This window comes from Podarcis raffonei, chromosome 7, assembly GCF_027172205.1.
Source record: "Podarcis raffonei isolate rPodRaf1 chromosome 7, rPodRaf1.pri, whole genome shotgun sequence".
In the NCBI taxonomy this organism is placed as follows: domain Eukaryota; kingdom Metazoa; phylum Chordata; class Lepidosauria; order Squamata; family Lacertidae; genus Podarcis; species Podarcis raffonei.
Window position 1 is genome coordinate 57,089,784 of NC_070608.1, and position 23,483 is coordinate 57,113,266.

General features: G+C 39.0%; 1 protein-coding gene across 6 annotated transcripts in view; it reads left to right on the forward strand.

Annotated features, from left to right (window-relative positions):
• Positions 1-23,483, forward strand: part of ATP9B (ATPase phospholipid transporting 9B (putative)) — a 118,446-nt gene that overhangs the window by 24,165 nt on the left and 70,798 nt on the right. For 3 of the 6 annotated variants that reach the window (XM_053396685.1, XM_053396686.1, XM_053396687.1), the window contains 3 exons: positions 1,490-1,598; positions 9,337-9,395; positions 11,967-12,018. In XM_053396685.1, coding sequence (XP_053252660.1) covers positions 1,490-1,598; positions 9,337-9,395; positions 11,967-12,018 — 220 coding nt within the window. The remainder of the gene's footprint in view (positions 1-1,489; positions 1,599-9,336; positions 9,396-11,966; positions 12,019-23,483) is intronic. The other 3 variants (XM_053396688.1, XM_053396690.1, XM_053396689.1) reach the window with 2 other exon arrangements.

Here is a 23,483-nt window from a genome sequence, read left to right on the forward strand (position 1 = left end):
ATGGTTAGAGATCAGGAGTATTCTTCTGATTTCCATGCTTCTCCCATTTCTCACGTGAATGATCTCCATTCTCTTTTCAGAGCTAATGTCAAACGACATGGCTTTGAACCAGACGCTGAAGTCTATTTAGTTTCAGATACTTATGGTTTTGACCATAGTTAGTGGGGGATTTTGAATGAGAAAGGAGCAAAAGAGAATACAACTTGTGAGGAAAGGAGAGGAATTGCAGGGTAACTCCTGGTCTCTTTAATGACGTGTTATATCTGAACAGAGTCAGATCAAAAGAAATGTGACTCTCATGTTAAATGGACCTGTGTGTGTCTGGGAAAACTAAGCACATTTTAAAAAATAATAATACTTTTAGCTATAATAAAAAGTTACAACTTGTATGTTCTATAATTTAAGAACTACGATTCTACCTATGCTGTCTAAAAACATTGGAAGTATCTGGTTATAGCCAGGATATTACATTTAACATTGGTTATTGATTTTATTTTCAAAGGGAATTGGCCAAACTTTTTTTATAACTACTCCAGAAAAAAATGCTATAAGGTCTACATGTGGCACATAGTCCAAAAGTTTGGTATATCTGATCTAGTATATGCAGCTAAAAACAAATGTTTCAGTACATTTTTGGAAGTAATTGATTCCATGGAACTTACTCCTAAATAACTGCGTTTTGGCTCACTATAATTTTTAACCAAAGTCAAGTTACCCACCTTCAAGGCAAAAAGAAAAACTCATTTAGGAGATTAGTCTTCTCTTGTTACATCTCAACCTTTATTTAAAAGTAAGCGTGCTTGATGATTTTTATCATGCACCTCAGCTTCATGTCTTGGAGACCATGGGTTGGTGCAGCTGTAACATCAAAACCATGCTTTGGTGTTATGTGCCTGAACCTTTGGCTCATATGCTTCCCCCTCTCTTGAGCTTGGAATGCCCTTCCTCCTTTCCTGGTTTGAAGCAAGTCATCTTTGGTTTGTGCTTGCTCTCTAAATAAGAATTGAAAACCAGGGTTTGCTCCTGATTTGCAGAGCAGGCACAAACTGAAGCTGCAGAGAAGGGAAAACTATGATGTATCTTGAACCAGGAAAGGAGAGAGTGGGGTGCCAGTGTGCATTGGCCCTATCAGCTCTGTTAACACAGCTACACACCCACAGTTTGTTGTTGCATATGAACCATCCCATTGCCTTTTAGATGTGAATTTATCTGAAAATTGCTTTGAGTGGAGGGTACTATATTTTGTTCTTGTGATGAGAGCCTGTTCAATAGTTTTATCACATGTTTTGGAAATGTTTCCAGAAATCATTGGCTATGTCTCAAATTTTCCTCAGCTGTTCTGGAATGGCCTTGGCAAAAGGGAAGAAAACACACAACAAAACTCCAAACAGTCCTACTAAAATGAAATATAAAGCGCATGCTTTTCTTATCTGTGGATTTTAATAGAAATATTTTCCATTTCGGGAAATGTTTGTTATATTTTAAACAGGGATTTGTTTTGGCTGTCACAGTGCTACGAGAGGCAGTTGATGAATTTCGTCGTTACCAGCGAGACAAGGAAATGAACTCTCAATTATATAGCAAGCTTACAATAAGAGGTTGGCAAACTTTTTTTCCCTGTGAATCATGAATAGCATTCATATTTTCTGGTCTGTGTGAAGTACTATTTCTTTAAACAACACCTCCAAATTATGGCCAACCAAAAAAACACAGCCTATTAGCATATACTGTGGCCTGTTCGGTGCTTAACAATCTCCTGTGTTTGTAATTCTAGGCAGGCAGCAAATAGAAGGTTGCCATACATGGTTGGTGGGTTTCATTCAGTGCAGTGGGTCACAAATTATGCTGGCCTAGTAGATTTTACTGAGGGAAACTAACAAGACTACCACTAGCTATAACTGATGGAAATTATATGTTAATCGCTATCACTTGAATAAGGCATAAGAATATGAGTTCATCACACGTAAAATACATATGCCAAAATTCTCTAAAGAGTGCTGTATAAATTCTTTTTAAAATGCTGGCATTATAGCCTGAAATAAACAATGTATGAATCATGGATTGCATTTAACTCAAAGGTTGTGCATGTCTGCACTAGATTCTTCAAAGATGAAACTATCAAAGGCAAAAGGTTATGTTAAATACAGCATACATTTCTCTCTTGTGTTGATCTTACTCAAAGAATAAGCCAATATATTTGGTAAAACTGCTGAATAGATTTTAATTTTATTTGGTGTTTAATATAACAATAATTAACATTCCATTTTCCCTCTGTTATGTATACATTGAAATCATCATATGCATTCATCCATGGCTAGCCTTTGGAACAAAAATGAATACTATTAACTAAAACTCTGCTTGTAAATTTCCATTAAATGATGCCTTTTGTTGAAGCTTATACTGCTTATTTTCTTTATTTCATGGCTTCATGTATTGAGTATTCTTTCTGTATGTAGAGATTTTCTATCATCTCTTAATTGTGGCTTGCTACATTTTTATGTTACTGTTTAGTTTGCCACTTTCTGAAAACCTTCTGATCTCCACAAAGGATAGTTTAGTATTGCAGGAGATTTTATGGCTCCTAATGGGCCAGTTCAGGGTGGAACACTCATGTAGGCTTGCTCTCCCTCTCTGCATGTTGGAAAACACCCTCTTACACAACCCAGTTGTGCTCGGACTTCCGGGTTAGCGCCATCGGCTATTGGCGGATTCCCTCCGAGCTCCGGAGGGAATCGGCTCCACAGGATCCGGGTCTTGCCGCTGCGGCGACGCGGGGACCCTCAGAAATCACAGGCGCTGAAGTCTGTGAACTTGGTGACTCGGCGGGCACCATTTGCGCCCCCCCGACCCGCGAAGGAGCCTTTTTAAAGGCTTCGGAACGGGGGACGGGGTGAGCGGCGCGGTGCTGAGAGTCGACTGCTTCTCCTGCGGAGTGAAGCCGCATGCCATGGTTGGAGAGCGCTGACTTCTTCTTGTGAACAATTGGACTCTAAAAGTAACAACCCGTGAGTAATACAGAAATTGGATTTGTAAAGAAAAATATTTTTTTTAATTAGGCACGATCGGGGAAGGCGCAAACAGGAAGTCCGTCTCCCCGTCTTATAAATGTTCTAAAGCAAGGACTAGCTAACTAAGGTCGAGAGAATTTCTTCTTCTTTATTGGGTAAAAGACATTAATTTCACGATTTGGCAGTATAAGTAATTTCACTGGAGGATAAGAGCTAATTTTGAGAGCTGAAGTGCCACCCCACCCCCCCGGACCCGGGAGTGATCCGCGAGAGAGCCTGTTGAGGAGATATAGAAGAGTTTGACAGCTGTCAAATTAGCTGTCAAGAAGGAAAAAGAGAACTTTGTTTCTGCTATCTCTGCTGGATATATTTGCTACAATTTGGTTATATTTTGTTGAAAACAAGGAAGAACTGATACAAACTAACTTGATTTTTGGATTTGAACTGGAAGGAAGATAAAGTAACCAAAATCCCTCTAGAGGGGATTTTGGGACATTACAAGAATGGCTGAAGGAGGAAATATTCAAGCTAAATTGGACAGAGTGTTTCTTCTCTTGGGAAAGTTACAAGGCCAAATTGATGTTTTGGCTACAAATGTTGCAACTCTGGACTTAACAGTAAACAAATCCATTGAATTTGATAAGGACTTGACTCATGAAGTCCATGCAGCTGGACAAGAAGAGAAACTTGAAAGATTTAAGAGTGTGGAGAAAGAGATATATGTTGTTTCTGAGGAAAAGGAAGGAGGAGATGTAATGTTGCAGATGACGAAGGAGAGCCAGAGGCCTGACATGATGGCTACAAAGGAAAATAAGTACTGGATGATGAAAATCTGTTTTGAATTGAAGATTGAAGAATGGAGAGATCTCCTTATGTGGAGATCTGAAGACCTATGGATTACAAATTTGATTAAGGTGAAAGTTGGAGCTTTTGGGACATTTGGACTTAAAAGGAGTAAGAAACAAGATTCAGGCTCCACTTTTAAGTATGGAGGTCTGGCTGGAAGAAATATGGACCCTATCGGGACAGAGCTTCTCCGAGATCTGGTGTTTAATATTAAGGACTACCAAAAAAACCGGCAGAGAGGAATTGAGAGAGAATTAAGAGCCTCGGACGTGAGGTCTCCAGGCTGATAGTAGACTAAGACTGATGGACATTTGTTGGGGATTGAAACCGGGAAAGGGGTGGGGTGGGGTTTGGGAATCCAAAGGGTGCAGAATAATAATCTTTTTTTTTATTTTGTTTTGTTATTAGTATGAAAATTGGGGAATTCGTGGAAGGGAATTTGGGTCGACTTTAGAAAAAAGTTTTAAGAATGAGCACTGATGTTTAAATACTGATGTTTATAAGTTAAAATTGGTTTTTGTTTTTTTTAAATGAATTAAATATAAAAAGGTCAAAAATTGGGGACAAGAACTTGTTGAATTAACAATTTGAATTGGAATATAAGAAGGGGAGGTGTGGGGAAGTCAGGGAAATATGTTATTGAAAATAAGGATTGTAAACTTTATGTGTTTTTAACTTTTTTGTTTTTTCTTTTTGATTTTTTAATGTATAAAGGTGGAAAAACTCAATAAATATCTTTTAAAAAAACAAAAACCCAGTTGTGCTCATTTGACTAGTAGGGGCAGAATGTGTCTATGGATACCTAGTCAAATATGTATCCAAATGTGCACTCTGTCCATCTGTTGTACATTACTTTCAGCCTCTCTCCCCCTTCTATTCCAACCAGTCACATGCAGCACTGTATGACAATAACTTATTTGGGGTGAAAGTTGCTACATAGAACTGCAAGCAGTGCAACTTACCAAAGCATGGCAAGGCAGGGTGCATTGGTCCTGTTGCCTTGGCAATGGCTCAGCAATGGTGATGCATTCCCTTTTCCTTTGTTCTGAAATAACAGCAGATGGAGGGAAGAATGACTGCAAATGAGTAGAAAGGAATGGAAGGTCACACTTGTTTAAAAACAATTTTGTTCCCCCAGGAATGGCATCTTTTGTAAAACTTTCATAAACTTTCATAACCTCATGATGCATAACAAGGTAAGTTCATGCCTTAGTTCTTAAAAGGCAATGCCAGGAATTCATGTTTTATAGTCCTCTACTTATGCCATCCTTGGAAGAGAGAGTATTTTTCCCTCTCTGCTCCTTGCCTAGACGCTTGCAAGTTCTCTTCTCCTCTACCCCCCAATCAGTCCCTTATGCATATTGTTATTATTTATTGTTATTAGTTATTAAATTTATGTCCCCACTCCCTTTGTGCTTTTGTTGTGCGCCTGAACTGAGCAAGTTCGTTGATGATGAGAGTTCCATCCTGCAATCGTGTTTCTGGAGAAAACCAGCAGAAGTATGTTTTCCCAATTCCCAGCTCATTTGTGTGCACGCTGTTTTTACTAAGGGTATTGGGGTAAAGTCTAGTGATGTCTGTCTGACCTAGGACAGATGTAGCACGGACAGCATTTCCTCAGTGACCATGTTCGCATGTACCAATAAGCCAAGAAACTTGGCTTTATAGACCTTACTGTGTATTAGCTGCTTGCTTGTACATGCAGCCTTATCACTGCTGGTTGTACAAGCAGGTAAGCAAACAGGGAAGGGAGTAGCTTAACATTATGTCCAAACCCAGGATTGTGGTTTGTTTCTCCCTAACAAGTTAAGATTCATAAACAAGCAACTCTTGGTTTAAGGCTGGCTAGTTCTCATGGCTTTTCATGGTGAAACAAGTTATTTGTTCCAGTTCAGACATAATGCTAAGCTATTCTCTTTGTGGTTTGTATATTCATTTGCATGAAGGGAAGATCAAAGTGGGTGTGATTGGACCAGGTGCATCAGCTCATATACAGGATGGTTTATTAAACCAAGGTTCTCAGCTTATTGTTATGTTGGAATGCAGCTACTGCAGGGGCAGTTTGTATGTTGGAAGGTGCTCCTTGTGGCTGTCTTTAATATGAAACTCCAACATTCCTCCACATCGTATAGGTAGTATTGTAATTAATGGGCATTTAGTATATGCTGTACCAGCTATAGGTCTCACAAAGAATCATAGATCAATATAGCTATTTTAATAGTTACAGCATTAAGCAGTACAGTAACTTCTCTGAACAGTCTTAGTACTGTTGCCATGGCTCTTCTGATTAAAATGGAAGTACAGCCACTATTACTGACAGGTACATACCGTAGGTACTCAAGTATAAGCTGACTTTTTCAGCACATTTTTTATGCTGAAAAAGCCCCGCTCAGCTTATACTCGAGTGAGGGTCCTTTCGGGCTGCTCTTTCCTCCTTCTCTGCCTTTGCCGCTGTTGGCGGCGGAGGAACGAGCAGCCTGAAAGCAGCCCTTTTGGGCTGCTTGTTCTTCCTCCGCCGCTGCCGCCACCACCAGGTTTGTGGTGTGGTGAACCTGCTTATACTTGAGTCAATAAGTTTTCCCAGTCTTTTGTGGTAAAATTAGGTGCCTCGGCTTATATTTGGGTCGGCTTATACTCAAGTATATATGGTATATCCCACCCAAGAGTTTACACTCATGTGATCCATTATTCTGGGATCAATCGTATGGTTATTTACTAAACCTGCAAAATGAGTGTCCTAGATTCCAAAATCATTTGGACTGGAATACCCTTGCTACAATGGCATGACTATTAATATCTCCCCCTCTGGGTGACACTATGCTTTTGCGTCTCTAAAATTTGACAGTTGTCACAGTTACTGACGTTTCTTGGCTAAGAGCACTTTGTAGGTTTATTATTCTTCAGTACCTGGTCAGTTTCTCACCAATTACTGCTTTCTATTTGCTCCTGTCCTAATTCCTCTATTGATCTCCCATTGCTTCAATTTCTTGACCCAAAATTTCAGAGCTTTGCATGAATATAACAGCTTGTTTTAGAAAATTGTCATCTTCTTTTTATGTGAACCTCCTTGATAATTTTGTTGTGAGCTGGAAGGACAGGATGCAGATTCGAAAACAACTGGAGGTTTAGCTTTTTTGACGATAAGCACATTTTTGGATTTTTTATTTATTTACTTGAACCAGGTTAACTAACCAAAACAGAGACAGTATCTTGAAGAGAAATGTTGAAAGGAGGCTTAACATTCTTTCTACTACAGCATTTGCATAATTTTGCTTACCTTGTTTGTGGACATCTTTTGTTGGCATTCATAGACTAAGATTATATTTATTTAACTCCACTGCAATCTTCTTGAGCCATTCAAGTGTAATGAATTATGATAGACACTTAATTGTGTTCTAGTTCCACAATACGGCTTTAGGCAAAGGCTTGCGCCTTGGTGGACTATAAAGCTTCGATATGCAGTCACTTCTGACAGCTTTGGACTTTTTTATTGGCAATTACACAGATGGTGAAGAGTGTTTTTAGCTAGTGAGATGTGTTTAGAAGGAAAAAATAGTTTGCAAAAATAATTTATTCAATGAATAGCATTTGATGTTTTTCTCAAATTGTCTTTCCAAAGTTGTAATATTATATAATTTGTATGTTTTCTGAAATGTTATCAAATGACTACTGGTTCTAATAGTCAAAGGAGAATTGTTTATAGACATCTTAAGGTTTTAAATTATCGTTTTTATTGCTCAAGTATGTTCTACCAGCCCCCTTGCAAACAAGAGGGCGTAGGGTAAAACTTACCTGAATTTGTACATTTGCATTGGAAACAACTGTCCCTGTTACCGCATTCATAAAAAAGTGCACTATGCTATGAAGGATAAATTTACACATTCTGTACTTCAGAGCAGCAGTCTGATAATACATGATTTTACCGAAGCTTTTTAGTAAAACAGAAGTCTCACTCTCATAACTACAACTCTTACCGTGTTGTGAGAAATTAGAATTTTGGGGCAGGAAGGCATATTCTGAGAATAAATCAAGAGACCAACATCACGAGGCATTAAGTGCTATCCCCCCACAATGAGCAATACTTCACAGAAGTGGAGATGGGGTCTACCCAGTATGGTACTTATTTAGTAAAAACACAAGTATTTAGAATTGGGATACATGCATGATACTTTGTAGTTTTCAAGCAAAGTTGTAGACATGCAAGATGTTCACAGGATGATTGGGAATAAATAGTATCTGAGATACGTTCGGGAGTCAGCTGTATTCTGGATGCCAAATTTAGGTTTTCAGATAGGAGGATGAATTTCAAGACTTCCCATATTAATAGGTATTAATAAGTGTTTCTCATTTAAATGTTTAACTCACCTGCCTTTCCCGTGACACTCAGAGTAATGCTATGTTTACTATAATTTATTTTCATTAATATTGAAGAATAAGTGTATGTTTTCTTGGTGTTAACGGCCATTGCACCAACCAAGAACTGCTTTTTTGCAGAAGAAAATTAATTTCAAGTACCAAATTGGTTTTTCATCTCACTGTTCCGTCAGAATTCCCAAGTGGAACTGCTTTTGCTGGAAATCAGTGGGTTTAGTTGTTTGGGTTTGCGTTTGGCACCAAATGTTGCTTTTTGGTAAGATTGGTTCTACTTGACATCATAATTTATTTGGGCCTACCTGTCAAATAGGGACGCGGGTGGTGCTGTGGGACTTGCCAATCAGAAGGTCGGCGGTTCGAATCCCCGCAACGGAGTGAGCTCCTGTTGCTCTGTCCCTTCTCCTGCCCACCTAGCAGTTTGAAAGCACGTCAGAGTGCAAGTAGATAAATAGGTACCACTCTGGGGGGAAGGTAAACGGTGTTTCCATGCACTGCTCTGGTTCGCCAGAAGTGGCTTAGTCATGCTGGCCACATGACCCGGAAGCTGTACGCCGGCTCCCTCGCCAATAAAGCGAGATGAGCACCGCAACCCCAGAGTCAGTCATGACTGGACCTATTGGTCAGGGGTCCCTTTACCTTTACCTGTCAAATATGGCCCATGAAGGCTCTTTTTTAGGGGGGGGGATTTTGTTTTGAACATTTTTTCATCTCATTATATATCATTTCCCAATATGTGCTTGCCCACCACATATGAAAAAATGTTCCTTCTACTTCTCTACATTTCCAACACAAATCCGATTCCGATTTTGTACATTTTAGCCAATCGACTCTGAGTTAAATGCTATCTATGAATCATTTTCATATAGTTCTCTTTCAGTGTATAGCGTGCAGTAAATTTCAAATCATTCTTCCAAAATTTCTCCCAGAGATTTAATTCTATATTGATGTTACAGTTATTTTAAAGCTAGTTGTATTTAAGTAAGCTTCTTAATGGTTTTTAAAAACATTTGTTTGATAAAAAACTCCGACAAAAGTCAGCATAGGAGTAAAATGTGTCTGTGATTTCTTGATTATTGCTTATGTTGACTTGTTTTTTATTTATTTAAAGGTAAAGTGCAAGTTAAAAGCTCAGACATTCAAGTTGGCGATCTCATCATAGTGGAAAAGGTTGGTACTTTAAAATATTTTTAGATTGGGGACACACACACACACTACAGATAAGAGCTCTTAAAGTTTTTGCTTGTTGTATGATTTCCTGACACAGAGCAGGTTTCAAGCTGAATAGGTAGTTAATGGGCATTATTTAATGCTATGCCAGCAGCCTGCCCTCCATCTGCTCTGGAAGGTATGCCAACCTTCCAGATCAGCTTTTTAAGGTGCACAGTGAGGCTCAAGGGGAAAACAGAAAAAGAGAAAGTCCTGTTGCACAGTCAGAAGCCCATTGCAGTCAAACAGGCACTGCTGGATGTCACCCATTGTTGTAGTTGTTTAGTCGTTTAGTCGTGTCCGACTCTTCGTGACCCCTGGACCAGAGCACGCCTGTCTTCCACTGCCTCCTGCAGTTTGGTCAAACTCATGTTGGTAGCTTCGAGAACACTGCCCCACCATTTCGTCCTCTGTCGTCCCCTTCTCCTTGCGCCCTCCATCTTTCCCAACATCAGGGTCTTTTCCAGGGAATCTTCTCTTCTCATGAAGTGGCCAAAGTATCGGAGCCTCAGCTTCAGGATCTGTCTTTCCAGTGAGCACTCAGGGCTGATTTCCTTCAGAATGGATAGGTCCATGGGACTCTCAAGAGTCTCCTCCAGCACCATAATTCAAAAGCATCAATTCTTCGGCAGTCAGCCTTCTTTATGGTCCAGCTCTCACTTCCATACATCACTACTGGGAAAACCATAGCTTTCACTATACGGACCTTTGTTGGCAAGGTGATGTCTCTGTTTTTTAAGATGCTGTCTAGGTTTATCATTGCTTTTCTCCCAAGAAGCAGGCGTCTTTTAATTTCGTGGCTGCTGTCACCATCTGCAGTGATCATGGAGCCCAAGAAAGTAAAATCTCTCACTGCCTCCATTTCTTCCCCTTCTATTTGCCAGGAGGTGATGGGACCAGTGGCCATGATCTTCGTTTTTTTGATGTTGAGCTTCAGACCATATTTTGCGCTCTCTTCTTTTACCCTCATTAAAAGGTTCTTTAATTCCTCCTCACTTTCTGCCATCAAGGTTGTGTCATCTGCATATCTGAGGTTGTTGATATTTCTTCCGGCAATCTTAATTCCAGTTTGGGATTCATCCAGTCATATAACCCTGAACAAAGGATACAAGAGAACACATTTAAAATCTTGATAATGCCTTGTTATTACATAAAACTTGCAATGATCTCCTGTCTAAGGGTGATCAGGGCGATTGGGTCCCCACTTGCATAGCTCCAGCAATGTTGCAGCTGGATATGCTTCCAAATAATTAATTGGAGTAAATTGTAGGGCTTATTTTGTTTATTTCATTTTAGCAAATCTAAAGTAGATGTTTTTCAACCGTTGTCAGTATGAAGGATTTTATAATATTAAATATTTACATTTGTTACAAAGACAAATAATTGGAACTCATAACTGACAAATATGAGAACTTGTTTTTATTGGTATCCTGCCATTGTAATGAGGATGGTAAGATTAATTATGTCTGGTGGTGTGTGAGAGAGCTGCGTTTTTGTCAAAGCTTCAGCTTGTTAACGGGCAACAGTTTTAAAGGATAACGCTAGTAACCTGAGATGTGACTAAAAGGTTTATGTCAACATTAAAAGAGAAGTTGTAAAGATGTATAGTTAATCTATATAAAGACAGCACATCTGATTTTATGTTTGTCATTTAAGGAATGATTTATTGACTTCTGAAGTTGCCTTTTGCCTCTCCTCTCAGTTTTGCAGATAGTAGGTTCACAAGTATTGAATATACAATATAGTTCATGTTCTTCAGTAAGATTTATATTTTTTCTGTACCCTCTCTTTCCACCTTACTATATAAAAATACTTTTTGTTCAACATAGGAAGGATCTGGACGGTTTTAGAATATGCAATAAAATTTCAGCATTTTTAAAAAAAAATCTGACGGAGTGAAATGAGATTCTACACTCATTCGCATGTCATTTGCTTTTCTTAGATGTTGGAATAGGCTCTACTGTTATTTCTCTGTAGAACGCTAAAGGTTTGCATTTCCCATCATTCTGTGTTTATGTGTGTGTGTGTACACACATACTTCACAGCAGCAATGCAAGGCTATTTATTTGATCAGAGATCAAAGACACTGTGCAGAGGGGGTTCTCAGTCTAAAATGCCTGATTCTTAAAGGCTGTTGGAGGAAAAGTGATAGCGTAAACTAGTGCTGCCGTTTTGATGTTTACTGTACTTAATGTCTGCTATTTGTAACTATGGATCTTGTGATATGGGCAAAATGCTAACGGTGCCTTTATCCTATTTGCTAAGGACAAAATCAACTCCACTTAGCTTTAGCATTTTGATAGTTTAGCAAGTTAAACATAGTTTAAAAAAATGAAAAGAAGGGGAAGGGAATTGAAACACCATCGGACAATTGACAGATTTGGGTGGGTTCAGGGGTACACAGAGGAGGGGGTAATTCTGTTCCATGAACATAATGACTATATGGGATTCAATCCTTAGAATTAAATGCCCCCCCTCTCTATACGCACACACACATATATAACAAACATGTTGTACTTCCCCCCCCAACAGAATCAGCGAATTCCATCTGACATGGTGTTTCTGAGAACTTCAGAAAAAACAGGTATGTTGATATTTTCTGGTATTGTTCTGTGGATGCTTTGTGGAGGATATACACTAGTGATTATAGTAACTGAAAGTTTATATTATTGCTGTTTTCAAATGGATCCTCTTGGATTGATTCTGTAGTTCTGCTTTTTTCCTTTTTTCTTTTTTTAAGTAGATAGGAACACCTGATCTAAAATAAAAATAATTTATACAGCTTTGTCTTTTGTACAAGGCAGCAAACCTGGCAGGGAGAAAATAAAACTGCATGCCCATGTAGTCTTCCGTGAACTGATATGTAACCCCTATCACAGACAATGCACAATTTAGCTACATGTGGTAGGGTGGAGTTACCACATCCACTCTTCGGATGCTAGCTTTTTTCCTTAGATTTAAGATGGAAGGGCCTGTGAGGCCATTATCATCTCCCCCCCCCCCAACCCATGTTGTTTGAGAGCTGATGCTCATTGTCGGTGACTGGCTGGCTTATGAACTAGTGCATGGGTAGGCAAACTAAAGCCCAGGGGCTGGATCCGGCCCAATTGGCTTCTAAATCCGGCCTGCGGACAGTCCGGGAATCAGCGTGTTTTTACATGAGTGGAATGTGTCCTTTTATTTAAAATACATGTCTGGGTTATTTGTGGGGCATAGGAATTCGTTCATTTTTTTTTCTTTCCAAAATATAGTCCGGCCTCCCACAAGGTCTGAGGGACAGTGGACCGGCTCCCTGCTGAAAAAGTTTGCTGACCCTTGAACTAGTGGCTACAGGCTTTGTTGGAACTCTGCTTGACCACACTCCCTGTCTCTTCCTGGTAGGAGCTGATGTCTCCTTCATCTTGGCAATAGAGTCAGGCCTCTGTTTTAGCTCTACTACTGTGGAACTGGCGTGTGCCCTGGTAGTTGGCAGTCTTGTCCACCGGCTTAGCTTGGGACTCTTTTGTCACTTCCTCCATCTCTAGTGCATACAGATTATACAAAAGCTGGTTGTTTACTTGTGGAACTGTGCAACAGATATTGCTCCTTTAGTTTGCAGCATAGCTGTCAAGTGTCCCTTATTTGAAGGGACAGTCCCTTATTCCAGCGCCATGTCCCGCTGCTGTCCCTTATTGATGGATGTCCCTTAAATGTCCCTTAAATGATGTCCCTTAAATTTCAAAGGAAGCAGCTCCTCTCCCTCCCTCCCTGCCAGGAGGAGGGAGGCTCCAACTGTGTTGCTTGGCTGTGTTGCTGACCCAATAAGAAGTCTAAGAAAGACTGGGGGGGGGGGTGGAGCTTGCATTCCTTTTGTGTGGCTAGTTAATGCAAGCTGAGGGGTTTTTTGAATGCTGGGCGCCATTTTGTTGCACGTGCTGCTGCAAACTTTGCAGTGCAAAGCCAGGCCGGGGAGGCATCTTAAGTTGTGGCTGCATAGGCCTTGTGGTGCATGTGATTCAGATTCTATTCAGTTGAACGTCTGGTTACAAAGTTGGTTGGACAGTGTTCTCGAAGCTACCAGCATGAGTTTGACCAGACTGCAGGAGGACAGGAAGACTGGAATGCCTGGAACAGGTGAGGCTGCAGGTCCCTTATTTTGGCTGCTGGTCCCTTATTTTCAAATCTGTAAGTTGACAGCTATGGTTTGCAGTGCTCTGAATTCTAGTCTTACACTGCAGTCCTAACGCTTCCTAGGGAGTAACCCCATTAAAATCAATGGCACTTACTTCTGAGTAAATATACATAAGATTACACTGTTGGTATATTACATTGATGTGATAAATTCATATAGTGGCTGTGTTTAAATGTCATGCTGAGCCATGGTTATTTAACCTTGGCTAATATGCTCATCCCTCCCTTCTCTTCTAGTACAGCTGCGAGGAGTAGTTTAGAAGCTTTCACTTAACCACACATTGTTGCATAATTATTTTATTTATTTTTATTTAACCAAGATTTAGACCCTGCTTAATTGACAAAAATCTCTATGAAGTTTGCACAAAGTGCTATAAGATACTCATTTAAAATACAGATAAAATCAAATCTTAAAACATTTTGACATAAAAATTATCAAAATATAACTAAAACCAGCAATTTTTAAGTGTTAAAATTGCATACATGAGGTGAGCTTGCCTAAACATATTTTTTTTTAAGCAGGCGTCATCAAAACCAACAAACTGATTAATTTTGGTATACCGTAATTAAAAGTGATTCTACAAAAATTAAAAAGAAAAAATTCTGGTAGAATTTAGTAGAATTCAAAGTGGAAGCTGAAGCTTGCATACTTCCTCCTCACCATGACTGTGCTGGAGGAGGAGGTGGTGAGTGTGTTCCTGTGTTTATACACTTAACAGGTAGCTGTATGATATTGCTCACCTGTGGATTGTGGTGCTGGGGGGTGGGGGTTGTTCTGGACCAACATAACTTCTTTTGCTTTTTATATATTCTGGGTAGTTAGTTATGTCTTCTTAGATTATGCCTTCTCAAATTAACGGCAGGGCTGAATTTATATTACTGGCTATGCCTCCAATTTTTTGTAGAAATTACAGAATTATGTTAAGTACTGTAGCAGGTAACCTGAAAGAAGACCTGTTACATTTCATTAAAAATGTTACTTAGTTGTTTTGTGCATTTATACATTATAATTAATTACAGATAAGTGTTTTGTGGCTTTTTGCACAAGGATGTTTGACACTTTGAACCTCTGAAATTGCACAGAAAATGTGGTATCACTTTGGAATTCAGCTGTTCAACTCAAGTGTCACCTCCTATCTCTTTCTAAGCACTGCTACAGAATAATAAGGCTGTAATAGTTGTGGCACGTGTTCTGGAAATATCTATTATGTTTAGAAACCATACATTTTAAAACCTACCTGTCTTGAAACGAAAGAAAGTTTGGGAAATGTATTGCTACAGAGAATGACAAATGACTATAGTGAAGTTTTGCACATACGGCCAAATAAACTTTTATCTTCAGGGCATGAGTGACTGCCAACAATCTGTCCAAACTACTTTAATCTGTTCCCGTATCTCAGCTCCTATTCCAGTTTTAACATTTGATTTAACTCAGGCTAGCAATGTTTTGACACCTATCTCAAGCCACTGAATAATATCGCTTTTATGTGTTCCACCTATTGTTTTATACATAAACTCAAGTGGAATAATAGCATTAATACAAAGTATACTAATAGTATACTTAATATGCTAATACTTAAAGAGCTAGTGTAGTTTAGTGGCCAAGACTGAGCTGAAAAGGAAAAACAATCCTTGGTTTAAAGCTTGAACCTGTTATGAATTGCAAAGTGGTTAATTTTTATCAGGCTTAGCCCTTCAGCTGCAATATGGGGGTGTCTTTCACCCACATTCTAGTGATTGTGCAAGATTTACACAAGAATAAGGGCCAGAATGCAGAGGTATGCATTTTTTCTGACTGCTGGTGGCACTTCATAAGGTATTTACTGGACCTGAGGGCCCTTGACCTTTTTTTGCTGGGAGTGAGGGGCAGGGGTGGGGAGGGGTATTTTGGCAATGCAGGGACTTCCACTGTTAAGGCGGAACTGAACTCTGTGTAGAACATCACACCTGTCACTTAAATACCAACCTATATATACAATTTTTTGAATGTTCAAACACTCTTTTTATTTATTATTTATTATACCATTAGGTCCAGTTGTGACCAACTCTGGGGTTGCGGCTCTCGCTTTATTGGCCGAGGGAGCCGGCATACAGGTTCCGGGTCATGTGGCCAGCATGACTAAGCCGCTTCTGGCGAACCAGAGCAGCGCACGGAAACGCCGTTTACCTTCCCGCAGGAGCGGTACCTATTTATCTAATTGCACTTTGACGTGCTTTCGAACTGCTAGGTTGGCAGGAGCTGGGACCGAGCAACGGGACCTCACCCCGTTGCGGGGATTCGAACCGCCAACCTTCTGATCGACAAGTCCTAGGCTCTGTGGTTGAACCCACAGCGCCACCCGCGTCCCTGTTATTAAATTTATATTCAGCCTTTATTTCCAAAGGAGCCCAGGGTCTCAGTGCTAAATGAATGCTGTGTATTACTTAATAAGTATGGGTGAAATCCAGCTAAATCATTTTGTCAGTACAATGAGTTCAACTTGCATAATGGAACTTCCCCCCTCTCTTCTGCTTGCACATCCCCTAAATTTGTTCCGGAGGGGTTCCCCCAACCCCCAGGGCAGATTTGGAAAGGGCACAGAGAGAGGAGGGGAGAGTGGAAATCCAGTGATGTCCATTCATGAACAGAACAGACTTCCATTAATACAATACGGCTGCCTCCTCTTCTTCCCTTGAGAAGCCTCCAAATTGCTCGAGAGGGTTCAATCTTTGCTTTTACTCACATATTACATTTCTTTAAAGTGGAGTTTTGTTTAGCGCTTTGTTAAGGCAACTTATTACTGGTAGCAGTGGTCTAAGAATCATTAAAGTTGTTAATGTACTTTATATATCAGGTGAATGTATGTGTTGCACATGAGTGCTAGGAATCAACTCATCTCAGTAGTAAAGTAGGTTTGTATGAACTAAAAGAATTATGTGGGCATATACCTGGTTTAAGAGCCTCACTTAAAGCAGTTCTTAATATAGCGTTGGCTAACACAAAATTATCTGGGGACTATACAGGGAGAGTCATTGGTCTGTGGTATACTGCACATTTTGCACACAAAGGTTTCTTGGTTTGGGCTCCAGCATCACCAGGTAACAATATGTCAAGTATTGCCTCTAAAGATCATGTGGCAGTAGTGGTCACAGAGATAAATACAAACCATTTTGAGGGTTGAAAAGTAAATAAAATGGCAGGTTAAATCTAGACTGAAAGAATAATAGAGGCCAGATATTCTGAAATACTGTTTGCAACAGTTAGTGAGATTTACCGTACAATCCTAAAATTTACTCAGTTAAATCTCACAGAGTTCAGTGGTACTTACTTCCTAGTAAGTACACTTAGGATTTCAGCTTTCATGTAACAAGAATGCGTATATTTCTCATTTCTTATGTATTTATTTACTTAGTTTTACACACAAAAACCATATTAGTGGCAGAGGCCAGATATTCTGAAATGATGTTGCCCAATATCTTCCTTCTTGGTATAGGTTATGAAGCTCCTCCAGTCTGCTGTATTAGCATCCATTTCTTCCTGCCCTCTTGCCATTCATAACTGCTGACTCAGCTTCTCTACAAGGGCTATTCCCATACTTGGTTATAAATTTATTTTAGTGTAAGTCCTTGGAAATCTTCCAATGCCAAGCTATCCAAGTCCATGCTCCCACCAAGAGGAGGGATAGCTCAGATCGTAGAGCACAAGACTCTTAATTTCAGGGTTGTGGGTTTAAGCCCCACATTGGATGAAAGATTCCTACTTTGCAGGGGGTTGGACTAGAGGACCCTCAGGGTCCCTTCCAACTCTGATTAGTTCCAGTATATTAATTTAAACTAGTTAGTATTATGTCTATCACAATTGTCGTGTTTTCAGTAATTCTCAAAAATGGGATATAATTTCAAAATGAATTTGTTGCTTGCGCATGATGACTTTGCTTGTTTTAACCCTTTTGATTTTTTAAATGTTTCAAGAAAAGGAAGGTTTGGGATGTGGTTCTACTTCTAAAGAGGATATAAATTGTATAATTAGAATTTAAGAACGTGGGCAGATGCTTTAAATATCTCCTTTTCTCTGGATGATGCTCAGTGAATGCAAAATAATTCTGTAATGTATTTAATAAAATAAAAATTCCTAAAACGTACAGAGTCAATATAAGACCCCTAAAATATATGCAGCGTGATCAAGCTTGGATTAAAAGCATCTGTGTGCTTGTCAATAAGGAATTGTGATGAGTTCAGGGGTATCATATTGACTGTGTATTAATACATGGTATCCTATTGGACCATAAGCTGATTGTTTAGAATGTAAATGATTCTGTTGATGGATCCAGTGACTGATGGCTTAAATTCCAATTAATCAATTGCTTCATCAGTTTCTTAATTCAGATCAAATATCTCCTGAGTGAACATAGTTCTTTCAGTGGTATTAGGAAAAATTAATGCTTTAGAACTAATTTTCATCAATCTCTTATAAATGTCAATATGTTTTTCCCTGTGTCCCAAGTGTGACAACATTATGGCATAAATATTTGTCATATATTACAGTTTCTTTTTACCGTAAGCTATCCAAGCTGAACTTTTCTTTTGAATATAGTAAATGAAGCTCTGTACCCCCAACATGTCAACTCAGTGGTGCTCTTCAGCTTGTCAGCTGCTTAAAATGTTTCTGCCATATAGTGATATAAATGATTTAAAATAAACTTTTGTTCTGTGTGGACATAAAACCCCGGGCTCTTAGTTTCTGACTCATAGCAAGCAGGTTGCTAATATTACAACACTTTATGACAGCTTCACATGCCTTGTTTCTCAATAACCCATCAATTAATTCTTCAGCACTTGACACAGACTCTTCATTGTGACACTTATACCAGTTGATCTTAATTTGATTGCCATTAAAACCACCCTTTCCTGACAAGTCTTGTCAATTATACAAAATAAAATCAAGTATTCATAAGAAGTCTGTAACAGGATATAGGCAAGAAGATTTAATAATTCAGTTTTGGTGAGGCTTAACTGGCATTAGTTGTAGCTAATGTTCTCATTTGTGAAAAATTTATCAGACACAACACTTGAGAGAGAATACAGACAGAATAGCTTCTATTTATACAGCCTTAGCTGCACGGTGGCATAAAAGGAGAACATGTTAGCATAATCTCATTCTTTTAAAAAAAAGTAAATCAAATCTTACTCAGTTGCATCATGTTGAAAATTTGAGGCTTTCTGAATAATTGATTTAAAGCATCATGGTTATAGCTTTAATACAAAGAGAAAATGAGAGCATAATTTTACCCTAGGTACATAATTTTACCTTAGGCACAAGACGAAACAACTATTTATCTAGCTTGGGGTTGCCCCCCCCCCATTTTCATTGAAGTTTTACATATATATTCAGCTCTCCTTGTGTTTATTTGCAGCTAGTTTGTAATATTGCAAAATTATTAATTGAAGTTTTCCAAAATATTCAGCTTTTGTCTCAGCAAATCATTTATTCTTATTAATGTTTAACAGTGTCTCTTATCTGTGAGTTCTGAATAAAAATAATGCTTGCAATTTTCTGTTTTTCATAAGATGTTCTTTATTTCTTATACATCCTGCCTTGAGCATTAATTCCAGAGTCAGATGACTTACCCAGCTAATACTAAATAATTCTATATTTAGCAAAAACTGGATGGTCAGTCCTGCTTTAAGATAAAAATTCTGAAAGTGGAATGGGCTGGTATCGCCTAAGGATTTGACTTTTATTTTTTTAATATGACAAGGCTAGTGTAGAAATATCATCTGAAGAATTACTCCAGGGAAAGCATAAAATATGCCAATATGGAAAAAACTCCTTCAACTTGAAGGGTGACCAGCATATACCTTGAATCCCAGTTTGGGAGAAATTCGCCTTGTATAGGATCAGCTCAAGTCTCATCCATAAATTCTTTTGACAGGACTAAAATTCCAGCCCAGTCATGGCAAGATTGGCCAGAGGGAAGGGACAGAGCATTATGCTACCTCTCTCTGCATCCACAAGCATTTTTTGACAGACACACTTTTGACAGAAATTTCTGCTGTTTGTGGAGGTGGCTTCCTATTTACACCCTCTTTTCTCCATTCTTCCATTTTCTTCCCTCAATATATTTTTGCTGCTTTGTAGCCCTGTTTATAACTCATTTTTCTGGGTTCAGTGGCAGACTTGAATTCTTCCTGTAAAAGGTAAAGGTAAAGGACGCCTGGACGGTTAAGTCCAGCCAAAGGCGACTATGGGGTTGTGGTGCTCATCTGGCTTCAGGCCGAAGGAGCCGGCTTTTGTCCACAGCTTTCTGGGTCATGTGGCCAGCATGACTAAACCGCTACTGGCGCATAAAGGACCGTGATGGAAATCAGAGCACACGGAAACGCTATTTACCTTCCCACTGCAGCAGTACCTATTTATCTACTTGCACTGGAGTGCTTTGGGACTGCTAGGTTCGCAGAAGCAAGGTAGAACACAGAGGAACAGAGCAATGGGAGCTCACTTTGTCGTGCAGATTCGAACTGCCGACCTTCCAATCAGCAAGCCCAAGAGGCTCAGGGTTTAGACCACAGTGCCATCCGCTCCCCTTATTCTTCCTATAGTTCACACACCGGGGGGGATATCAGATGGAAGTAAACTAAGCTGCATGGCTAGCTAGCTGCACCATGTCTCTGACTCTAGGCTAGGGTGAAGTGGAGGAATGAAAATGCACTGACACAGACTACCTACTCCATGAGCAGGTCAGCTGACCACTGGAAATCTTGGAAGGTTCATTTTGCAATATCTTATTAATATGGGTCTTTGATCTATTAAACTTTGTAAAGGGGAAGCAGCAATGAGAGGCTGTCATGTAACTCTTGACTTTCTCTTGTAAATTCATGCATGTTTTAGTAGACAGGCTACTGATGAACTTATTTGCAAAGCCTGTGCATAATACTGGAGGATGAGAGATCAGATTGGTATTGGTAGCAGTGGTCTAGTGAGTGGATTGGGAGCACCCAATGATTATTAAGTGTGTGCAGATAACATCAGTGCTTAGATAAACAGAAGTCCCATGTAAGCCTCTCTGAGCTTTGAAAAGTAGAATGATTGACTGTACTAATGACAAATATCGTGGTCTCTGATGTGTTAGAGAACCCCAGTTAGTCCTGAGTGACTGAGGGGGTTTGACTGATTGGGTTCAGAGGATGGCTAATTCTTATTTGGATGAGGGGTGGTGCCTGTTTTTGAAGTGTATTCTATTTTGTTTTTATTGTGTTATATTTTGTTTTGGCCCACCCCAAGATCACCTGTAATGAGGAGTGGAATATAAGTCTTTAAAAATAGATAGAACTGAGTGTCATCTGCATACTGATGACACTTTAGCCCAGACCACCAGATTACTTCTCCCAGTGGTTTTATGTAAATGTTAAAAAGCATAGGGGGCAAGGTGGAAAATTGACACACCCCATAAGCTAACAGCCCCAGCACCACCTTCTAATATCACTTATGGAAGAAGAACTAGGACTCCCATTTCTCCTAAGCAAAACCCAGATAAGCAGCTCAGAGGGATGCCATAGTTGATGATATCAAAAGAAATCAATACTAGACAACAATTAATGCTAGAGTCTTAATATCTTCCAGTTTTCACCAATTATGCAACATTTAAGTGGGACATCTAGAGATGTACGGTTAAAAAAAAAGAATATTTGTTTGGAGCTTCAATTTTTCCTTCTATTTTATTTCCGTATTGGATCCTTTATGTTAAAAATCAAACTAAAAATTAAACCCTTGTAGTCATAGAGAAAAGTTTGAAAGGGTGGTTCCAATAAGGTGATGAGGAAATAAGTATCAATATAAATAAATATAATTATTTTCACCTCTCATTTCTAAAGTTTAAGGAATTGTTTATTTGTCATAGCTGTGGATGACTGCAGTTTCAGTTTGGCAAGCGGTATGCAAACTATGACCTAGTTCGCATATAACACTATCAAACCATGCCTTAGCAAGAACAAGCAAACATGAGTTCTCAAAGGGAAGATATTTGCTCTTTCTCTTTGCCTGCCTGCCTGTGCTTCTGTGAGCTAAGCCATGGTTTGTTTTAGCGTTACATCTGAATCCAGGCTTGTTGTTTTGTTTAGCTCCAGGCAAATCATGAGATGTAGTCAAGGTTTGTTCTATGGCTTACAGCTCATGGTTTATTAAACCATGAGCCCAGGTTCAAATGTAACCATGTCTTGGCTTACAGCAATGTGAATACAGCAGAACTGCAGGAGGGACAAAAGGACCATGAGCTTCTTTTTTCCAGGAACCTGCATATTTGCTCCTTCATGCCAAGCCATTGTTTGGCTTAACATCATGTATGAACTCAGCCTATGTAAATTATTAATAAAGTATTTGAATTAACTGCAGTTAGTTATTTCTTATGTGTTCTTTGCTGTTGCCTGTTTAATTTTTATACTTTTGAACTTTCATTATCTAAACTTAAGAATTAGTATGTCTTGGTACATTGAAAAGTCTTGCCAATAGTGCTAAAGAATTATTTCAAAATGCCTGGATAGGAGGACGTTTTATTGTTTAGGTTTTGCTGTAGTGATCACTATTGAAAGCTGACTTGGCACAAAGCAGTCTCTTTTTCTGGATAAAAGGGAAACGGACTATGAGATAAGTTATTGATGAAATTAACTGCTGAAGTGGAGAGGAAATGCAGCTGGCCAATACATGTCATAGTGTGAGCTCTATTAAATGAATATATGTGCAGTCAACCATTCACAGGAGCCACACTGGTCTTGAACTGCATTGATCTATAGTATAATTCTAAATGAAATTGATGGATGAGAGCAGCCATTGACAGGAAGGGTAAAGAGAACCATGAAATGTCTTGTATAGGGAAAGTATGATGGAAAATAGACTGTTGATTAGAGTGTACTATAGGAGTGTGGCATTCTCACGTTGTCTTATGCTTATTTACAGTGTTTTCAATTTCAATAGCTATGTCTGAAAAATGCTTACTATGTTTGGATTTTCCAGAAGTACCGGTAGTTAATTATTTTATACAGACCTCGGCCCATCTTTTAGGACATGTGTAGTTTTCAGCTGTGAACCAAAGTTTTATATAGCATTGTTTGAAATTTAGTACTTTATGAAAGTGTCTTTTTTTTAAAAAAAGTTTTATTTCTTACATGTTTTATAAAATAGTGTAGACATTGGACATCTGTAAGTTCTTCTGAGAGAGTATTGTGTGAAAATTCCACTTTTAGGCTAGTTATAATTTCAGGTGTCTTCAGTCTTAAATTGCTGGTTTAGTTAGATTTTACTTGCACCAGGGACCTTTGAGTATGGCACCAAAAATGTATTGATTTAATCTCGTTCTTGAACACACCATTCTTAATTCCATCATTCCCCATTATTTCTGAGAAATTGACACTTGAACCAGGCTACAAGTGAGCATTTACTTGGCAATGTAAAATGATTCAAGCCATATAAGAGAAGATGGATTTTTGCCAGTGCACATTTTGGGCAGCAATTTTCCAAGATGAAACTAGAGTTGACTACTAGGATTATTACACAATAGATTTGTGTTTATGATATAGTCTGTTTTCTGCAGCAGGATTGACCAGCTGGTAGCCCACTGGATCTAGCCTCTGGCTGCCAGTGGCTCAACCAATTGCCCAAGCACACAGAGTCAGTTTGTGCTGGTCATCCTTAGTTCATTTAATATGTAGCTAGTACATGAAGAATGAAAAATTTCCCCTTAAGTTTTTTTGCTGGTTGGTCCTTATATTGGAAAACTGATTTTCTAGAAAAACCTTGGCTGATGCATTCTCTATTAAGTTAAACAGGAGTCCACAAATGGGTTCACCAGGAGTGAGTCTGTGTATTAACAAAAGCACAAAGTGAGAGATGAGTGTGTTTGTCTTTGA